Source organism: Lytechinus variegatus, chromosome 16, assembly GCF_018143015.1.
Source record: "Lytechinus variegatus isolate NC3 chromosome 16, Lvar_3.0, whole genome shotgun sequence".
Classification (NCBI taxonomy): domain Eukaryota; kingdom Metazoa; phylum Echinodermata; class Echinoidea; order Temnopleuroida; family Toxopneustidae; genus Lytechinus; species Lytechinus variegatus.
Window position 1 is genome coordinate 1,758,527 of NC_054755.1, and position 22,785 is coordinate 1,781,311.

Below are 22,785 nucleotides of genomic sequence, written 5' to 3' on the forward strand. Positions count from 1 at the left end.
CATTTTGTACCCAGGCACCAGGGTCTGTTTGCCATTTTTCATCCATATATGTACTGTACTTTGTACAATCTCTCTGCTCAATCCATCTCTTTTTCGAATGTGTGGCTGCTCAAGACACGTATACAGTTATTTCCCCCACATTAAATAGTTATAAGAAATGATGGAAAATTATACATCCTACAGCTAGTACTATAAAAAAATCATGATAGTTTTTGTTTAGTGCATTAACAAACTTGTACCCTTTTTTACACAGGATTTTCTTAGCCCGGACTGTCGCTAACCCCGTACTATCCTTAACCCCGTACTATTTTTTTCCTTTTCACACATGTATGCCAAATTGTTATTGCTAACCCCGGATAAAGAATGCTTGCTTTTCACACACGTAGTACAAGTACTTCACTCGTACACTTTTTACACACGCTAAAATTTCCTTAACCCCGTACTATAGGTGGGGCTAAATTGCCATTTAGCCCCACCTATAGTACGGGGTTAAGCTTAGCCCACTTTCGTTTTACACTAGCGATCTTTACCCCGTACTATCGCTCTTAGCACCGCAATTGCTGGGATAACCCTGCTTTTTTGCAGGGCCAAATAATCCCGTACTAAAGGTGGGGTTAGCCCACTTTGCAAAAATGATGTGTAAAAAGAAAGTGGGCTAAGCTTAACCCCGTACTATAGGAAGGGGCTAAATGGCAATTTAGCCCACGTATAGTACGGGGTTAAGGAAATTTTAGCCTGTGTAAAAAGGGTATTGGAGTGCTTTAAAGGGAGGGGGGCTGAAAAAGAAAGATTTTTTTCCCTCCTGGCTACAGCCCTTTCAGGTGTTTTGACCTTTAAATATTAAAGAGAAGAGAACTTCATTCAAAATAAAACATTTCTTGGTAATTTACTATAAGACCTACATGTACATTTACATATTCCTCCTACATGAAACACTGTACTTTTCCTTTTTACTGCCAATATAATCCTTATTTTTCTAGGTTTAGTAATTCAAAATACTAGGATTGAATCCGTCCTTCGAAAAATTGACATGCTTTGTTTTCTGGAAATCTGGCATCAAAGAACCACACAACACATAGATCAAGCATTTATCTGTAGGTTGAGGTAAATCAGTAAATTTCTAACCAGAAAAATGGCTTCCATGCATGTATCTTGCGTCTGGTCATTTTCGTTTCTATTCGCAGAGCAGTAGCCTCTAGATGTTGCTGATTGGTCAGTAATTAGTTTTTGTGACTCTAATCACTGGTTTTAATTGGCCTTGTTTCTGAGATGTTACAACTTGTACGATAATGGCCCTCTTAAGATTCTCCAGATGTGTCCCGGTAGTTGAGAAGTAGTTTGCAAGTACTTGTACATGTATGTATAGGCCTAATGAGGAGATTCTTCAACCTGCATCTGATGCCACAATAAAACTGGTGTTGTTCATTAAAGATAAATTCCAGTATTGGTAACGATCTCAAAATGACTTTTTACAGAATATAATATAATGACCACCCAAGTGTCTGTTTGTATGAATAAAAAATATGTGCCAAAGGAATCTGGAAGAAATTGTGTAATTGCTGAGAAATCAGCAAATAAGCACGGGATTCCGGTAGAGCGTCGGGCCCGACGCCCTAAGCAATAATTATACATTGTCCCATGTGCGCTTATCTGTGTTGGGGATCTTTGGTGTGAACATTTTTCAGCGTAGATTTCAAGATTTCACAAAGATCTAGATCTAGATCCTCGATGATATACGGACAATTAAGCCTTGTTTTACAGACTTTCTCATGAAATCAGTGTTAACTGCAACTACTGGCATTTCTCTTTAAGTAGTCTGAATGCATTTTGATGAATGAGATTAGGTTTGTGTATTTAGCAGCATGCAATGTTTTGATTCAATCCCATTGGAGGTTAACTGTACATGTCCTTCAAAAGAAATAGGTTTGTTTCATACATGATATACTTTGCATGTGATTGTCTTCTATCACATTATTAATATCCCCCCACATGTGTATTGTAACGTTAGAGGACACATGTATTCAGGGAAGACAATTTAGAATCCTGTTTTCAAATCATCTTTAGAATATAAATTCCATTGCATTCATTCATTGAATGAATGTCAAAGATAGAGAATTCATGGAGCAGAAAAATACAGACTGGTCCATACTGATGTTGAATGGTCATGTGACTAGTTTACAGCGTAAGATGTACATGTAGGGCATTGACTGTAATTAATACAGCTTCCCTGGCAGCGGAATAACAAGCGAGGGCTTCCAGGGTCCCCAGGTTGCGCATTCATAATCAATGTGCGAGGGAGTAGCTAGTATGGAGTCGAGATAAATATTTTAAGTCTTCATAAAAACCACATCAGCATGCTATTATGCACAGTGATATACATGTACTTATACAGGGGAGCATTTTATATAACATGTAGGCCTAGTGATGATTTTCATTCACACAATTGTTATAAGCTACTGAAATCCTTGCATCTGATTGGCTCAGAACAAGTTTGCTTTTTAATATGAAAATCACTATAAAACAAGATGCTTTCACATAAAACACTCCCCAATTACATCTCATTTTATACTTGTCTCCACAGCTATTAAAGCACAAGTACATGTACTTGTACAAGTAAAATCAATTTAATTTTAGTGATAGAATTACATATATATATATATATAAAATATTGATCTCATATTAGAATTTAAAGAATAGATTTTATCTTGTGTATTGCATCTTCACTGTCCATGAGTAAAAAAAGAAGGGATTTTGAAAAGAAAAAATACACTGTGTAAATAGAAAACTCATCGATTACAAACTCATTGTTTTATGAGTGTATCTTATGACACCTTTGTGTATGAACATGAATGACTTTATTTAAATAGGAGATGTGCAACAATTATACAGTGTCAAAATGTAGTTTCTAGAGATGTCGTGAGTTACACATTAATGTTTGATTTTTTTTTCATTTTGCTTTGATCCTGGAATTGAAAAAAAAAATATGAAAGGGATTCTGGTAAAAATCCATGACTAATGAATAAACCACAAATTTACAAAAACGCCTGAAGCATCAAAACATAGGCTCAGGTGGGAATATCAGGGACAAACTCAACTTCAATATGGATGATCACAAAGCGCACATGATGTGTTATTAGCATGTACATGTAAGTTTATATAATGTGTAGTGCCTTTTTGTAAGCATGTGTTGTAAGCAAGAGCAGATCCAGCATTAACAGGGTGGGGGGGGGGGAACATTTTCCAAAGAACAGGTAAAAAGGGAGATGTCAAAGGTCATTATCAATTTTGGAAACATTTTACCTTTAATAATTAAAAAGAATTCTGACTAGCAAGCTACAAATGGATGGGGTGGGGTGTGTGGCTCTTTTGCTCACCCTACATGGAAATCTGTGCCTGGTTCTGAGGTAATATTTATTTTTAGTTTTTATATGGGTACACCTGTTATAAGGGTGCACAGCAGGAGCAAATCAAAGTCATATTTCTTGCCTTAGCCTACCTGTCATCCTGCAGGGATTGTGAGCCTCCCTTTTAACCCAAATCAGACCCTAAACACGTAGTGATGAGGCAAAAAGATGTTTTAAGTCTTTTTATACCTTTGCAATTTGGACCGTTAACATGTAGGCCTACATGTAGTTTTCCTAGAGAAATATATGAGCCCACCCTTATTTCATAATAGCGTTTTGACACCCTTATTATGTTATGTGTATACAGTAACATGCCCTATCTTACATGTTTTGGGGGTCACGCATGGTATCCACTTGTCAATGGAAGTGCCCCCCCCCCCCCCCCCCGCTGCATGTATATGGAGTGCCTACATGTAGAGCCTGCATGAATGCATACAGTAGATGGTTTCAAACCGCCTCGATCACAAGAATCCCCGCTAAATTACGAGAACTTTCTTAGGCTAAAAAATACCATTAATTATTCCTGCATTCACACCGCCCCGACACATAACCTTCGGGATAAGTTTCTGAAGTTATGAGCATGCGCAGTATATGGTCTGATTAGCAGGCAAGGTGCGAGATTCAAAATCACTAGCCCAGCAGCCACCCACGGCCCATTGACACGCTGGGCTAAAAGTTCCCGTAAATTGCTTTCACATTGCCACAATCCTGGCGAAAGTTCTCGTAATTTCGCCAAGAACATGTACCTACTATTTAGCGGGTATTTTCTTTCTGGGAAATTACGCGTAGTTTGCTTTCACATTACCAAAATACCTGGTATTTTTTGATCTGGGTAAATTTCCCGATCAGAGAATACCTGGAACTGACGAACTTGGAGGCGGTCTGAAACCACCTAGTATGTCATTATGCCTACTGGTATATTACTGGTCAGCTCTCAAATGGGTTGTATCATTGTTTTAGAGAGAGATCATTTACACATGTACATTGTAGATGTGGTTTATACATTGTCTCCTTCGATGAACAATAGAAGGGAAAACAAAGTACACTGCAGCCAGAGTAAGGAGTACTCCAGGAAAAGGTCAACAAACTGTACACAGTTATTGTTTTAATGCATACAGATAGGTTATTGTCCTATAAAGCACTGTGTGGGCTGAGTAGATTTCATCCCTCTCTATTCTAAAGGTGGTTTCAGACCGCCTCGAAGTTCGCCAGTTCCAGGTATTCTCTGATCGGGAAATTTACCCCGATCAGAAAATACCAGGTATTTTGGTAATGTGAAAGCAAACTACGCGTAATCTCCCCGAAAGAAAATACCCGCTAAATAGTAGGTACTTGGCGAAATTACGAGAACTTTCGTGGGGATTTTTCCAAGGTCGCAGGTATTTTGGCGATGTGAAAGCAAATTACGGGAACTTTTATCCCAGCGTGTCGTTGGGCGCGGCGGCGTGGGTGGCTGCTGGGCTAGAGATTTTGAATCTCCCGCCTTGCCTGCTTATCAGACCACAATGCGCATGCTCGTAACTTCGGGAACTTATCCCGAAGGATGTGTTTCGGGGCGGTGTGAATGCAGGAATAATTAACGGGTATTTTTTAGCCTTAAAAAGTTCTCGTAATTTAACGGGAATTCTTGTGATCGAGGCGGTTTGAAACCGCCTTAAGAAGGAGTGGGCATGGTAATAGGGATTAAGGGGATTAATGGGGATTATCAGAGGATAAGACCATGGCCATGATGACCAGTGTAATGTGTGCGTGATGTGTGAAGTACATGTAGGCCTACATGTGTGTTGAGTGCAGTGTATGATTTATGACAATACATGTAGGCCATATTAATGTATTCATGGTTGTTTTGTAAGGAATACAGTTTCTGCATACATGTACATGTAAAACCTGTAATACTGTCTTCTTTTTAATGTAAAAGTTCATTTTATCAAATTGTTGCAAAATCATTATGCTACGTCTTAATGTATGCTTTTTGATAAAAAATATAAAGCTATCGTTTATTATGAATTCCCCCTTATGAATCTGTTTAATTATTGGATTTCTTTCGTATTGTCATCAATATGTGATGTAGATTTCAAAAAAAAATTGTTTAATGTGATTCATGTAATCTTGTTTGGTATTGAATCTATGAATAATCTTTGCACATTTAGGAACATTTCCATACACTGGTAGGGCTACATTATCACATATGGGGAAGTTTTAAAGTTTTACAAATTAAAATGTTTTCCTATAGATTGACTATCTGTTTTCATTTCACACAGATTTCCTCTTCATTGGCCATTCTTAGGATGTCTCTGGATTAATAACCACTCTAAACAGACAGAAGTGCTGCAGGAGAACACCGGTGCCTTGAGAACATACACATTTCACACTCACCCCCGGACTGGTGCATACGATGAGCGACTATGAGGCTGCTGGATCTCGCGGAGAACCAGTCCCTGTGTCGCCCATGAAGCGGGAGGACTCCATGGCCCTTTCGCAGCTCTCTGAAAACCACGGTCGTTACAACGACACCACCCTCAGCCGCGAGGGTCTCAGCGATCGAGAGACCTCGTACTCCTACGGCGGGTACAGTCCCGCTGCCACACCTACCCATTCGTACAGCACTGCGAGATCAGACGGGATGTCTTTGGGTCGGGATGGCACCACCCCTAGGAAGAAGGGGAAGACAATGTCACTCAAGGTTCAGATGCTGGATGATTCTGTACTTACTGTTGATGTTGTGGTAAGTTAACCCTGAGACTTCTTTTTTTTGGGGGGGGGTTATTCCCATATATTTTGTACTTGGACAACCTGGTTCCAGGAAGCAATCCAGGGGTCATCATGCACCCTGACGTTGCATTCCCACTATCCAATTTGATGGTGCATAACAGATAATGTTGTAATGAGCTTATATAGGTGGCCACCTGACTATTAAATGTAGTGGAAACCTGTCTGTAGGGGCCAGCAAACTTGTGTCCCATTTGAAAGGAATATTTCTGATAGAACCTGACTAAAAGGGTCACCTGTCTCTATGGCTACTTTCTTTGATTGGGTCAGAGCATATTTGTCCGTGAAAACACTGGCAAAATATGTCATAGATGAATCTCCTGTTAGTATTGTTCCATACCCATGATAATGAAAGAAGGAAGCTATGGGTGTGTTCATAACATGCTATTTTGGGCCCTGTAACATCAAGCTTAGCAATCAATCATGGGGCTGATTTACGATTGGTGATACAAAACAATTATGCAATAATTTGTAGAAATCAGCTCAATGAGCAATTGTAAAAGCTGTATGTTATATAGGCCCCAAGGACATGTTTCCAAGACGTGGAACATTGTGGCTCAGTGGACTAGTCTCTGGACTTTGATACAAAGAGTCGTGGGTTTGAATTCAAGCCATGGTGCAGTTTCTTTCAACAAGAAATTGAACCAGATTGTGATCCACTCAACCCAGGTGAGGTAAATTGGTACATCAGCTATTTATTCCTTAAATTGCTTGTGAACTGGTAAAAGGCTTGCCAGATGAAAGCTAGGATGATAATGTCCATGTCCTTTGAAAGCGCCTAGAGATGTTAACTGGTACATCAAGAACCAAACATTATTGTCATAATAATCAAAGCACATTTTAATCTCTTGACAAAAAGAAAGGAAGGAAGTTTGATTGGTTATATCCTTCCTGAAGTTCTTTAATTGTGTGGTTTTGTGTTTCTTCCGGAATTTCAAATCTTATGGGGATATTTCTCTTAATCTTATTCATCGTTTTCCAATTGACTTTAATGTCATGGTAATATCTCTTCTTGTAACAAAGATTTTGCCTCAACCTAGATAGATGTAAATTTAAGGCCTGGATCAGGGAGAAAAATGCTCATAAAAAATAGAAATTACACAGAACTAATCAAGGATTGTGAGCTCTTTTCCCACTAAGCACCACTAATAGGTCTGTTTATGTATAGTTCTTGCTGCTTCTAATAGTAATGCATGAATTTGATAATATGCAAATTATAATAATTATACTTGCCTATTTTGTACTTTTTGGCACCAAATACTCTTTATCAGAAGGCTCTAAGCACTCTGCAATAATGCAGCACAATCTCCCTTGCTTTTATAGCCGAGCTACTTTACATGTTCGTGCTCAAGCGTTATAAAGAATAAATGCCTGTCAGGTACCATTTTACCTCACCTGGGTTGAGTGCAGCACACTGCGGATCAATTTCTTGCTGAAGGAAATTGCACCATGGTTGGGATTCAAACCTATGAACGACTCTCTGTATCAAAGTCCAGAGACTAATCCACTGGGCCACAACGCTCCACAAATCATGGAGATCGGTACTATTACCCCTCTTGTTCACTCTCTGCTGTCGATATTGATTTCTAGTGGATTACCACGTTGAAGATGCCTCCAACATTCTGTTTCAAAATGAAGGATTTCTTCTTTGATCCTCCTGCCGGAATCGAGCTGCATGTGGGAAGAGATAACTTCCTTCCCTGTAGATCGTATTTATCTCAGACTTCTTCCCTTTGACATTTAATTTTAATAGACCACTGTATTCGTGGAGATTCTCATGGTTAGGCTATAGCATGCGGCTTACCAATGTAATGGATGCTTCTGGGCCAAATTTAGTGTGAAAATTGGCTTTCTGCTACCCACATTTAATATATATAAACCGGTGGTTGTAATCAAAGTATAAGAAACAGACTACTGCTTGAGCAATTGAGCTGCATTATTTTGCCTCAAACCACCCATCTTGGTAGATTTGTAAATAACGGCTTCCAAACTTAGACCTGCATGTAAGCCTAATGTACATGTATAATTGCAGCAATTGATTGATTTGTTTTATAAAATGTGTAAAAAGAAAACAAAGTTTTAGATTATGTGGTATAATTGTATCCCCCGAACAGAGTTCAGAGGATACAATGGTTTTAGCCTCGTCGCGCCGCCGCCGTGTCCGCCGCGTCCACCCTTGTGAGCGCTCTATCAGCTGCATTTCTTCTCCGATCGTCTTCAAATTTGGCATGAAGGTTGAGTATGGTATAGCAAAGAAGCCTATTGATTTTGGTGTGGGCGGAGGTCACATGGTAAGGTCAAAGGTCATTTTCAGGTCAACATTAAAGTACAAAACTCTCTTATGACACCTAACTCCGTAACCGTAAGTCACTTTTCAACCAAACTTGGATGATAGATGGACTTTAATAGGGGACCTGCATGTTATGCTGCAGTCAGAGATCACATGGTAAGGTCAAAGGTCATTTTCAGCTCAAAGTTTACATGCAAGACTCTCCAAGTGATGACACCTAACTCTGCAACTGTAAGTCACTTTTCAACCAAACTTGGATGGTACATGGATTTGGGGTGCCTGCATGTTATGCTGCAGTCGCAGGTAACCTGGTATGGTCAAAGACCTGTCATTTTCTGGTCAACGTTAATGTTTACATGCAAGACTCTCATATGACACCTAACTCTGCAACCGTAAGTCACTTTTCAACCAAACTTGAATGGTAGATGGACTTGGGGGACCTGCATGTTATGCTGCTGTCAGAGGCCACATGGTAAGGTCAAAGGTCATTTTCAGGTCAATGTTGAAGTTAACATGCAAGACTCTTTCTCGGCAACCACAAGTCGCTTTTCAACCACACTTGGATGGTACATAGATGGACTTGGGGGACCTGCATGCTAGGGTCATTTTCGCCATGATAATTGTATTTTTTTGGTCAAATTTCTGTGTGAGCTCTATATATCGCAATGATGGATGATGCGGTGGGTTCGGGGGATACATGTGCTCAGCTGCGCGACCCGCCGAGCATCTCTAGTTATCACAGATTACAGAAGGCATTTCCTTTATAGTAGATTACTTATAAACAGAAAATTTTACCTGCACAAGCATACATGTACAGTAGTATAGCGATGCCCCCCAAATATTATTTTCATATTGTAAAGTGCAAGTGTTTACATGTACCTTAAGAAAAAATCTCTTCATACATCCAAATGCTATCAACCTATTACCTTGATAACGTCTTTCCACCAGCCTCCCCTAATGCCCTCAATTGTATCCCGTATGATTTACAACAGCAATTGGGGGCTATGCTTTGATATCATTAGTGCTAACAGGATACCCAACAACTCAGCAACATGAAGCGCCCGACCAGCGTTTGAGAATCCTGCGGCAAGCAGGTAGCCGAGATCTGTTGTGGGCTGCCTAATTGGATTTGTCCACAGAATGGGAGTAGTTTGAGAGGCATGAGCAGGCCTGAGATAGATAGGTAAAGGGAGGGCAATGGTGAGATATTGAGCGAGAGAGGGATGGAGTGGGGGGGGGGTGCAGCAGAGATGAGAGAGCACTGAGGTGTACACTATGATGTGGAATGCAGAGAGAGAGAGAGCGAGGTGGAGGGGGCTCATAAAGAGAAGGGGATGTGGCAACTGTACAAAATGAATATATATTATGAATACAAATTTATGGTAGGGCCTTCATTATGTACTTTTAAACTGACTAAAAATCTGATGAAGGGTGAGAGAGAGCGCTTCAGAGAGAAGGGGGTGTAGGGAGGTGAGGGAGAGATAAACAGGGGTATCGATAATGGACAGGGGGACCGAAAGATAATTATGAAGATGCAGAAGAAAGATACAAGTAGAGAAGGAGAGGTGGGGAAAGAGAGAGAAAAGGAATCATGGTGACAATAATAATGGAGGAAAATGATAAAGAAAGAGGGAGAGAGAGATGAAAGAAATGTAGTGGATCTTTGCAGTATTGGAATAGGAGGAAATGCAGAAAATGGTTGAGATGGATTGGAAGGAAAGAAGCATATGAATTTCTCTTCAGTCACCCTTGGGTGATGGAGCAAAAGAGGATGAGAAAAGAGGTGCCCATGGCAGAGGAGAGTCATCTACTGCACACTAATTCAAATTTCCTCTCCCATTGTGCTGCGCTCCCTCCATTCCAAACTTCATCCTACATTAGGCAGCCTATCACCCGATTTATACCAGGATCAAATCCAATACAGTCCGACCTCTCTTATCCGGACACGTTGGGACCAGCACCGATCCGGATACGGGATTTATCCGGATCTGGGAGACCCAATATTAAATACACGCAGCTGCGCTGCCGGCTGCCTCCCCATTTCACCGGCGGTAGCTACACTACACTATTGTTCTGGGCGTACGGTAAAGACAATATTCACTGCAGAGTCAGTGCAAATTATAGGCAGTGTTTTTTATTGAAATGAAATCGATCGATGGCCAAAACTCTTGGATAATTTACCTGCTAAAATGACTGAGGTATACATCGAGCATACTTTGAAAGAAAGTGAATGACTCGATGAAACCAAGTTTTAGAATTAGATCATCGGCGGGTATCGCAGCTTCGCAATGTCAGCCATTGTTCCACTGACTGTAGGCTCAAACATGATAGATGGCGCTGTCCGTATTGAGGCCTAAAGTTAGCAAGCAAGACATGTTGTTTTTCCCGCGAAGCAAAAGTAGAGAAACGTGATGAAATGTTTGCGCTGCACCCTGATTTACTGGAAATTATTATTCCTAAAGTTCTTTTGGTGATTTGGGTGAGATATTTTCATGAAAAATATGTTTGGTGTAGGGTGACTATGTTGGGAAATAATGTAATCAGAGTGAGTTTATGTATAGGATTGAGTTTAAATTGAAATCTCATTTCCTCACGTACCTGTACTAGATTAAAAAAAAAAAATATCGGCAAGTGTGCGTCCGGATAATAGAGAGATCCGGATAAGGGGAGGCCGGATAAGAGAGGTCGGACTGTACATAGTTTTGATTCATACATGTACATGTACACTGTACAGTCAGGCCTACATGTACATGTATATACAGTCATTGATAGATTCCCTGTTGGAAAATGGCATTAAAGCCATCTTCCATCGCCTTCCATCTGAGTTGACACACTTTCATTACGTATCCCATTATTTGGAATCAAAGTGAAGTATTATGCTTCAACTGTAGTGAATTTCAAATAATTAATTAAATAATTTTAAAGTTACATGTACGTGCATTAATACTACATGTAGATTCAAGAAAATAAATGAACACGCTTACCTTTTGCTTTGAAATTTATTTTAAATTATATTTTCCTGTGCTTAATTCATCATATCCATGCCTAGGGCAGAGTGGAAGAATTAAAATGCGGTTTGTATTATTGTCATTGGTTTAGATCTATGACGTCGCTATTGAAATGGAGGGAGGGGGATTGAAACAATAGATCATTCCCCCTTCAATTTACGCTAGTGTTGTTCATTATTGTCATGGGATTTTGTTGACCATTCGACCGTATAGAGAAAGGAGAAAATGAAATGAAAACCTGCTTAAAATTTACATCTATGAAATATCTAGTTGCCTTTTTCTTGTTAAAATCATTTTTATTTGTTAAAAAAACCAAGAAAATGAAGAATATTCCCTTCTTTCTTGGCTCTGAAAAGATTGATTTCTGGAAATTTCAGTTGATGTTTTAACCAATTGCAGCTGAGCTGTGTTTATAGCACATGTACACCTGAACATGTACACTCAAGCTTCAATAGGAGTAGGACCTCATTCATTATATAGGTTAAGTAGTATTGGATATCTTTATAAAGATTGTGTTTCAATAGCAAATGAAACGCTACCCATAATGAGGACCGTGATAAAATGACAGAACCGGCATTGAGCTGTGAGGGAGTTAACTGTGTGCTTTGGAATGGCAAGGTATTCTGGACAATCTGCTTGACTTCAGAAGATATCAAGGACATACAATGCACACGATAATGATCATGATGATGATGATGATGGTGATGATGATAAATTGATGATGATGATGATATTGGTGATGATGATGATGATGGTGGTGATGATGATGATGAAGATGGTGATGGTGATGATAATGCTGATGGTAATGATGATGGTGATGATTATGGTAATGATGATGATGACAACGACGCTTATGATGATGGTGATCATGATGATGTTGGTATGATGATGATGATGATGACGCTGATGATGGTGATGATGATTTGATGATGATGATGATGATGATGATGGTGGTGGTGAAAATAATATTTTTTTTTTCAAGGAGAACAATTCTCAGCATAAAGTTTCAGGATTTTTTTTTACCATGTGTATGATACTGGACAAGCAGTAAGCTTTGAATTCAAACAATTTCAATGTGAACTGAAATTATTGATACTTGCTGAATATGCACTTTAGACAAATTTGTTCTGCTTTTAACCTTTGTTCACTTCATATTTCATTTATGTCCATTATTTTCATCCATCTCCTGTATCTTAATGATAAAAATAAACATCATTTCTAAAGAGTGGTATTTTTAGAGTCTTAAACTGTTTCTTTCATTTCAACTGGGAAGTTGCCCTTTGTTTCCTTAGATTTTGTTTCTGTTTCATGTAGGCTCATTGCTGTATTTATTCAAGAATGTCCATATAGCACAAATTTTGCTCATTCATTCATCATGGAGCTAATGGTCTGTATCAACATATAGTCCATGGTATCAAGTTATCAACAACAAATTTATATTGTATTTAGCACTGATAAATCTTATTTTGTACAGAACACAAATGCATGTAGATCTGCAAGACTTGCGAAGGTTGGGAGATTACAGACAATGTGTGAACCTAGCTATGTGTTTATTATTGGACCAGTTGAAATAGGGCAAGCAGTAATGGACACAGTGCATTTAGAATATTGATTATCTTCCTCTGCATTTCAATATAAAGGTCTTCTTGTGTAGTTGAGACTCACTCAGTCTTGGAAATTAATCAAATAAAAATTGATGTGTCACCAAAACGTTTACCCAGTGATGTACTTAAACATGACCATTCTTTTTTGCTTTGTGCAGTTATTTTATCATGATAAATAATGAGTCACAAAATATGGTACTTGGATCAATACTTGCATTAGATAGATACATGTAGGGATGGCCTCCTTGTATAGTAAAATTTGTATTTCTCTTTTTTTTCTTCAAATACTTAAATATGTAATTATTCATTCTTGTATTGAAAGATTCCTTTAAAAATGAAGTAAATAGAAAATAACTACAAATAACTGTAATGTTTACGGAAGAACGTTCAAACACATTTATCTGTCTGTGCTAACAATCCAACAATATTGGGATTCATGACTCACAATATATGAATCAAGTTTATTGTTCACTTTTTCATCATCTAAATATGCAGTAGTCAAAAGGTTCAAAAGATTGGTATTTGCTTTCAATGTTCACTGTATCACTGAACATTCCAAATTGCGCTTGCAGTTATTTTTCTGTTATCATTGTTGATGGTAGGCCGTTTTGTTGATAAAATGTTTGATAACCAGAAAAGCATTTATTATCAATAAAATATCAGTGATTTTATGAATGCATTAGACAAGTAAAATCAATCTCATTGAAAGTCCACCATTCTGTTGCACAGGGCCAGTTCAATTGTGATCGATCCAATCACTTGCAACTACATTGTAGAATGGATGTCAGTTCCAAAGAGTTTTCTATGATTGTAGAAGTGCTCTGTATGCAAGACACATTGATACCCTTTTTACACACGCTAAAATTTCCTTAACCCCGTACTATACATGTACATGTAGGTGGGGCTAAATTGCCATTTAGCCCCACCTATAGTACGGGGTTAAGCCTAGCCCACTTTCTTTTTACACAGCATTTTTGCAAAGTGGGCTAACCCCACCTATAGTACGGGATTATTTGGCCCTGCAAAAAAGCAGGGTTATCCCAACAATCGCGGTGCTAAGAGCGATAGTACGGGGTTAAGATATCTAGTGTAAAACGAAAGTGGGCTAAGCTTAACCCCGTACTATAGGTGGGGCTAAATAGCAATTTAGCCCCACCTATAGTACGGGGTAAAGGAAATTTTAGCGTGTGTAAAAAGTGTACGAGTGAAGTACTTGTACTACGAATGATTGACAAAAACCACTAGTCCGGGGTTAGCGAGTTTCGTGTGTAAAAAGCAAGCATTCCTTATCCGGGGTTAGCAATAACAATTTGGCATGTGTGAAAAGGAAAAAAAAAAATAGTACGGGGTTAGCGATAGTCCGGGGTTAAGAAAATCCTGTGTAAAAAGGGTATATGTGTCTTGACAATCCAGTGTGCTTTTCTTTGCTTCCAAAGGGACAATTAAATTTCATGTGTAAAGGATAATCATGATGTGGATGGATTTTGTAGTTGAGGTTGATAGATTAATTCAAACTCTTATATGGGACACTACAATAGTATACATGTACATGTAGTACTCCATGCAACTTAAAATCAAGAAAGGATAAAGGTCCAATTTGCCTGGTCAACCCGTGGTTTATCTTCACTGGTCTGCACACAATGCAGAAGCTAAATTTTAGCACATACTGTAGGTGTAAAACTGCAAAGGTATGAAACATGATTTTTTTTTTGGTCAACATTGCATTAATTTTGCTTTTGGGATGATGCCGAACTTTTCATCGCAGAAAACATGAGATGTTGATATGAAGAGTAATGCGAGTAGAGCTGGCAAATAGCGAAACACTTGTCTGCAGTACTCGACCGGCCGCTACCATGACACAGCTGTTGTCGGCCAACTTTCATGCACCAGCCACGGGCATGGTCCGAATGATACTTATTAAAGGGACTGAACGTAAATATATTGGACTTTACATGTGCATAGTTTTGAGTTGAAGGTCATGTATTATTTTTAGAAGACTGTCAATTTGATGAGGATGGCTTGCAAGCATGTAAAGACCTACTGGTTGGTCAAGGCATTTTATATGATCAGTTTGATACATGTTGAAAGTGACATGTATTATATCCCTGCATTTAGAATGTTTCTCTATCTGTTTAATTTGTTGTGGATTTTCTAAATTTTATACTAGACTATAATTTTTTTCAACATGTATAACTTCAAATTAGTTAATTATTTTCAGATCATTTTCTAGGTTCATTTCAAAATGATTTTTTTTTATTTGGTTAAAAAAGATTGGAATTTAATGCTTTTTTATGACTGAAAGAAATAATAATTTGATGTTAATACATCTACATGTACCTTTATGCAGAATGAATGTAGAGTGCTCAAGGAGCATCCCCTCTCCAACCTTCCTAATATCCTCTTTTTCTATTCATCTGTCTCCTTTTCATTGTTAACCCCCAAAAAAAGTTGATTGCTGTATCACAGAGGAAAGGTTACAATTGATCAGCGGTGCCATTCCCCAGTTTTTGTTGATTTCTAAAAAGAAATACTGAAATGTAGAAGAAAATATAAAACTTAGGGTTGGTCCGCACTTCCTCACATTTTTTTTTGATTGGGGGAGGGTGGTCAAATTTAAATTTCAAAAAAATTGATAGGTTGGTTGATTGGCTTGATTGGCTTGTGCCTATCATCTTCTTTCACTTCTGATGCTATTCTTGAACTCTATTCTCCTGCTTTATCATTCCCAAGTACATGTACATGTATCTTTTCTTTTCCATTCTTCAGCAACATCCTCTACTTTTTGTAATGACCTGTTTTAAGGCTGTATCATCTTACAGAACCTCTTCATCCTCCAATTATCTTTATGAGTGACCGTCTGTAGCATTGACCTCTCACTCTCCATGAATCCTGAAGTCGGATGCAAGCATCCGCTAGGTCAGGCAAGCTGTTTCTAATGGCCCCACCAAGTAGGTGTTTATTCGCAATCAATGTCAGTGGACCATAATTTTTTATGAAAATTAATAGCATGGCTTTATAGAGCAGGTGAAAAAAAACTATTCACTCTACTGTATGTTGTTCATATCCTTGCTTCTTTAACTTTTAAATTCAAATTTGATACGAATATAACTTTTTGTGGGTATCTACTATCTAGTATTGGCATTGCATTTTTAGCATGTAGGCCTATATTTATTAGATATAGGTTAACATACAAACATCTCCTGACATTTTCAGCCTCTTCCAAAGATGAGTGGATTTAAAAAGAAAAAAATATCCAATTGATTGATCGATTGAAAAAATGCGCATTTTTTAGTAAATATTTTTGGGTGCCCGATCAAAGTGAATGTTCAGTATCTGCATACATGTAATGAAGAATGAAAAGTTTGTTAAAGTGGGCTGAAGATAGCCAGCCTTATTATGAAGACTGAGTACCCAAATATAATTCCAAAATTCAAACAAATTTTTGAATAGTACATGAAATACTTTGATTGTTAGAAGTCTTGTCCTTCCCTACCAGTATACTACATGTACATGTAGATACAACACAAACATAACTGGTCCAAGCTTTTGGAAGTACATACAGTGTACATGTAGCATATCATTACAAAAGCTCTGCACTCTTCTACAAAATTCTAAGTATTACATATATTTATGCACTTCAGTAAATTACTGTTTGCTCTTTCAACAATGGCATCTGAAAATGCCTTTGAAGAAAGGAAATGAAAGAGAGAGAGAAAAAAAAAACTTTTCAATTTTTATTATCACAGACCGCAAAATTCTTGACTAACACTGTATTGTACTCGTCTTCCTAGTCCCTTGCAAATTTGAATTCGTGAAGTGTTGTGCATTTTGAATAGTAAAGTCGGAAATGGTTATTATTTCTAGCAGAATGACTGATATTTGGACGAGAGAATCCCTGCTGGGTTTGAGTAAACTTTATTCACAAAAAATGTTTGTTCAGACTATCCGTAAGAAATTGTGATGGATGAATAGGTATGGTTGTAATGAAAATCTTGACATTGAATGTAATCATGAATTATAGTTCATGCTTAATTTAAATCATGGTAAATAAGGTTGGATTAAAAACTGCAAATTTGATCTGAACACCATATGAACTTTGGTCAAAGCGGATGTCACTAATGGCTCTCATTGTGAATGTGATGCTGATGGTTTCACATTTTCGTTATGTGCAATTGAGCTTATAATCTTTACAATAAAAAATGATACCTTATCTGTCCAATTATTTGAGTTTGTAGTACTTTGCAGCACAAGTAGATTTCAATTTTTAATAGTGCTGGCCTTGATACATACGTATACAAACTGTATGAATATACATTTCAAGAAATGCAAATACCATTGCTATCAACTGAAACGACAGCTGGAATAATTGAAATACCTCTCATATTTGACTAGTTTGCCATGCAGCCTTTCCGTCCTCGCATAGCTTTTCTCATTTATTGATTATTTTCAGTCAGCATGTACCAAAGTTGTTTTTCTGAGTGTGGCTGTGACATTGAAACCTGTAATATTTGAGCATACACCTTGCTGCTGGAGACTCACAACTGACTCAATGGAAATGTTCAATATTTTTGTTTAAATTTCCTGCATAATGTCTCACGAGTCGATAACGGCACCTTTTCGTGTATTTTCAATATTTCATGGCCTTGTTGCATTAAAGTTGATGTCATGGTAACTTTTTAATGGAATGGTATTACCCTGGTAACAATGCTGAACAGCCTATCAGTATCTAGGATTTCACAGATTCTTCCATTGGATGAAAAAGTAACCATTTAGGCCTATAGGAACTTTTATGTTTCAAATTCTTAATATCTGAAGAAGACTTTGTAATGATCATTAATATTAAAAAACCATTTCATTTGACAACTAATTGTAAGGGAAAACCTTTGCTATACATTCTTCATTCCCTTGTGACATGATTGGTCCTTTTATGTAGTGTTTTTCAAAAATAAAATATACTTTCTCTTTCTTGGACCTACTGGTGCATGAAAACTTTATTGATTTCTATGGCGGACTGGGGTGTTTTAAAAAAATCTTTACTTTGGCTTTTAATAGTCTTTCAAGACACACTTTCAAACACAGTGTCTGGTGTTTCCAATGATATTGTTCATTTCCAAGGATGTTAATTAGCTCATATTTAATATTAACAGACACTTTGTTCTGGCACACTATATATCAGTATGAATAGGGCTTTGCACTACATGTAGCTAACTAGTTATTTTAAAGCTATCAGGTACATGTATAACCTCAGATTCAACACAGCTAGATGCAATTCTGATACCATTTCCAAGGATGTTTTTTGGTGTGAATAGTGCCATTAGACAGTGTTCTCATACACTGTTCATGTAATTACAGCTTGAAGTACTTCCTATAAAGTGTATTACTACATTTTCCAGTTTAATATTTCATTGTGAATGAAGCCTTGTGATGGCTTCCAAGTTTACATGTACACTGTAGGTTCATCCAGATTGTTTCTGTAATTTTGCAAAATTTTGATATTTCAGTGTGAATTGGGCCCCATGATTCAGTGCTGCTTGATACACATGTCTATAGTATCTTGAAGGAAGTTTCAATATGAATAGGGCATAGTAAAAACTTTGTATGGTATATTATTTAACCAAAGTTCTTCATCTACCACATCTGAGGTGGTAAATGTGGGTTCAATCAATGCAGTTTGAACTGAGTCCACATGTACATTAATTTCAAAAGATGTATCAGTGTGAATGGGGCCTCATGATGACTTCCACCTTTTTAATTGTTCAACACAGATAGATTTCTAGAACTCAAGGATTGCCAATATGAATGAGGCCAAATGATGTCTTTCATGTTTTGAGTGTTGGTGTGAAAAGGGCCTGATTATGTCTTTCATGTTTGATACACAACATCTATTCCATCATGGACCTACTAGGTCCATGATTACATCTTGATGGATTCCGATGACTCAAGGATATGTCAAGTGTGAATGAGGTCTGATGTTGGCTTTCGTGTTTGATATGGTTCAGCACAGCTTGATAGATTCCGATGAGTCTTGTCTATTTCCAAGGATATCACTGTGTGAGGCCGAGATGCTTTAAAATCTTATCCATAGATTCCAGTCATAGCTAAAAGATGATGAACTTCAAGGAAAGACACACAAGATACACACATCTTTCATGATATGTATTTATAGGCCTTCATGTGCATAAATACTAGATTTGATATGTATGCGCAATGATGGCTTTGTCATTGTTTCGTATATCTAGCCATACGTCTTGGCCGTTCTAGTGATGCTTTATTTTTCTTTGCAAAGTATCAGGCCAGGGGTCTGTTGCAGAAAGAGTTGCGTTTAAACGCAAGTCAAAAAATCAATCGCAAGTCCCAAATGCATGTTGTTGGTTGGTGGAAAATCAAAATACGCATGATTTTTAGAGTTGCGATTGATTTACCCACTCCCCCCCCCCACGAATTGCAATTGGATGAGCGTTGCAAGAGTCTCCCTCTTCCTCTGCAAAATGAATTGTATAAACACACCCAAGGTCTACTACAGACAGAAGGGATTCCCTTTTACTTCTCTCTGCTTCATACATTCATTTTACAATTGATTGGGCAGGGGAGGGGGGTTTTATTACGATTAATTACATGAACCGTGCATGGGAGATTCGTCTACATGCTCCGAGTGTGTGAAAATGCATGTGTGTTGCTTGCACACTTCTCCAGGGAAAGGATCGATGGATGGGGCAATGGGTGATGGGTGATGCGGACTTGGTGCTCCTACTAGGCTACGGCATCAGCCCTTTGGGAAGAATACCAGTGTAATCCAATATTACTGTCTTATCCATATTTATCATACAGTGCTCTTTTTTCCTTGCGGTTGAAGCACTTAGAGTGTTGTCAATGTATAGTTCTATATTGGATGTAGAATATATGTCAGAGACATGTATCATGTACATGTACAAGTATATTGGCAAGAGTTCCATGTAATTCCCCCTAGAATAAAACTCAAAGGCTGAAAAATGGTGTTTTTGTATTTCACTTGGACTTTGAGCTCATCCAGGCCAAATAGGTTTGTTATCCAACACCCGTCCCTCATCTGTCTTGCAACTCCGTCCTGCATTCACAATTTCAAGAAGGCTGATAAATATACGTTGTCATTTGTTAATTTTGTATTATTTTGAAAGCAAAATATATAGAGTATTTGGGAGGGGGGGGGTCATTGTGAAAAGACTGCTCTGTAAAAGAATAACTCTATTTGCAAATTATTTTTATTTATCCTACTGACTGTGAATGAGGAGAGAGACTTTACAAAGTGCATTCCTGTCAGAATCACTGCTGAAATCTCAGCCGAAATCTCAGCCAGACTTCACGTCTCATTATCTATCCCATGAGTAACAATTAACCTAGCATCAGCACTGCTTCATGCGCATCACTATTTAACTATCAGTAATTTTAAGTAGAAATACAGGAGCTTTCTAGTTTCATTAAAAGTCTTTGCAATGTTCCTCCAGTGTCTGTTGAGAAGAGAAGATCATCTTTGGCCCTTTTTGTTGTTCACAGTTGGGTCACACCAACAGGGATCATCATTGGCTTGAATTCCCTCTTATGATTCAGTGTTGTCTTTTAATTGCAAAGAATATTCACCTGCAAGGCTGCGACTGATGACAACTTGCCTGGACCCTAATCAATGGCCTGTTACAACAGGATAATTTTTGCCAGAGTATGACACCGTTCTCACTACCTTCCTAAAACTAGTTTACTGGCAACTAGTTTTACGTGTAATGAGAACCGTCGAAGCGATCTTCCAAACTGGTTCATAAAACCAGCTCGCGATGTAGCTTCCAAGATCACTTTGCCTCGTTAAACTGGTTTTAGCATAGTGTGAGGACACAACCGTTTTTTGAGGGAAGCGATCTTTGCACATTTTGAGCACGCTACTCCACTCACTGTGTAGAATGCATACGCCGCAGTTTCGAATTTCGCACGAAAAGTATCACCCCACTGAGTGTGTTCCCATAGCAACAACATCGCTGTAGGTGAAGTGATTTTGAAAACCACTTTTGTGTGATCAAATGGGAATGCTAGCAAAGCGATCATCCAAACGGGTTTCCTGAACCGGTTTCCAGTATTAACTAGTTGTAGAAAACGTAATTAGAACGGTGTTTCTTTCTATGTACATGTACGCGTATGTACAGTATGGCAAGCTGTTAATCATTCAATCCTACTTCTTGAAATAAAGAATCATTTTTTTTTCTTTCTTTTCTTATCAAGAACATTTATTCTAAGACCTGGGGATGTTTCCCAAATATTTAAGTACTGGTATGATTTTAATATAGTCACACTTACATGTAGAATGCCGACACATACATAATATGCAACGCGCAATATTATTGATACGCAGTATTACGGTGATGTCTTTTACATGTATACTGCATGCAACTCGGCATTTACATGTAAGTGTTACTCTAAGTCATACTTAAATCTTTGTGAAACTACCCCCCCCCCCTTATCTTGTGTGTGTCTCTCTTAATATTAAATCTTTTTGTGTTGGCAATCTTGATATCAAATAATTGACCTCTTAATAGGATCATGTGAAGAAATGGCTTGCCCTTCATACAGTTTTACACTGGATTACGCAACCCTGAATTTCACAGTAGGCATCCAGTTTATGCATCCTGAGAGGTATACACCTACGATGCGTATTATGCCCTGTGCTGTGCGTAGCGTTGATTTCTTATAATCCGGCATACGTCGATGGTGAATATAGGAGGGAATGGCTGTAGGTTTCCTGTATTTATTAATTGGTTGACAGAATGTGAGCCAGCAGCTGTAAAACCTGTCAACTTTCAGGCTGCCTTTGATAACGATGCTCCACCTTCATGCTTGAAATTAAAGGCCCTAGTTACCTTTTTATTTCTTTAAAGAGATTTTATGTGTTAATCCAATATTTGATGGGTTAGAAGGTTAAGAAGTATAAGCTCCCTATAAAGAGTAATCAATTATAAAATGCTGATTGGTCATATGAACATGTAATATTCATTCAGTTTCTATTGATTACTGAGCAGTCTTGATGGTTTGAGACTTATTATTATCAAAGGTTATAGGGAGCTTTTTGTGGATTTTTTTCTTTATCCATGACTTCATTTCTTAATCCGTGATTTTAGGGCAGAAAATTACTTTTAGGCCTATACACACAAATATATATACACCTCTATTGAATGCTCCAAAAGTGCAGGCACATATATATGAATATTTATACATGTAACCATAGAGCTATTAACAGAAGGAGATCTGACTCTCTCAAACGCTTTGCCCCATGCGCGGCACCGCTAATCCCCTCTCAGCAGGGTCCCTCACGGCGCATTACAGAGGCCGCTCGTAAATCAGATAAGGAAAGTTGATCGACGCGATCAACAGCTCGGGTTTGCGCTTGCGCAGTAGTGTTTTCACCCATAATGCATTTCACATCGGCTTCACGAATTTTATGCAAACATGGCGGCTCACGATTTCGAACGTCGTGATTTCGAAGACGAAAATCTGGTTTTGGAACCAGCTGAATGCAGGCCTGACCAGATTTCACAAAAAGAAATACGGGACAATCGACAAAGTACGCTGCATGAGCGGATCGACCGAGCCAGGTCTTAAAAAAAGATCAACAAAGGAGGCTACACGGTGTTCGACTTGGGGAAAAATGTACAGAAGTGGAAGGGGGGGGGGGGGGGGGGGGGGGGGGGGGGTGA

The 22,785-nt window shown here is 38.2% G+C and overlaps 1 protein-coding gene across 3 annotated transcripts in view; it reads left to right on the forward strand.

Annotated features, from left to right (window-relative positions):
- LOC121429837 (FERM, ARHGEF and pleckstrin domain-containing protein 1-like) overlaps positions 1–22,785 on the forward strand; it is a 96,777-nt gene that overhangs the window by 14,649 nt on the left and 59,343 nt on the right. For all 3 annotated transcript variants that reach the window (XM_041627080.1, XM_041627082.1, XM_041627081.1), the window contains exon 2: positions 5,666–6,129. In XM_041627080.1, coding sequence (XP_041483014.1) covers positions 5,800–6,129 — 330 coding nt within the window. In that variant the 5' untranslated portion in view covers positions 5,666–5,799. The remainder of the gene's footprint in view (positions 1–5,665; positions 6,130–22,785) is intronic.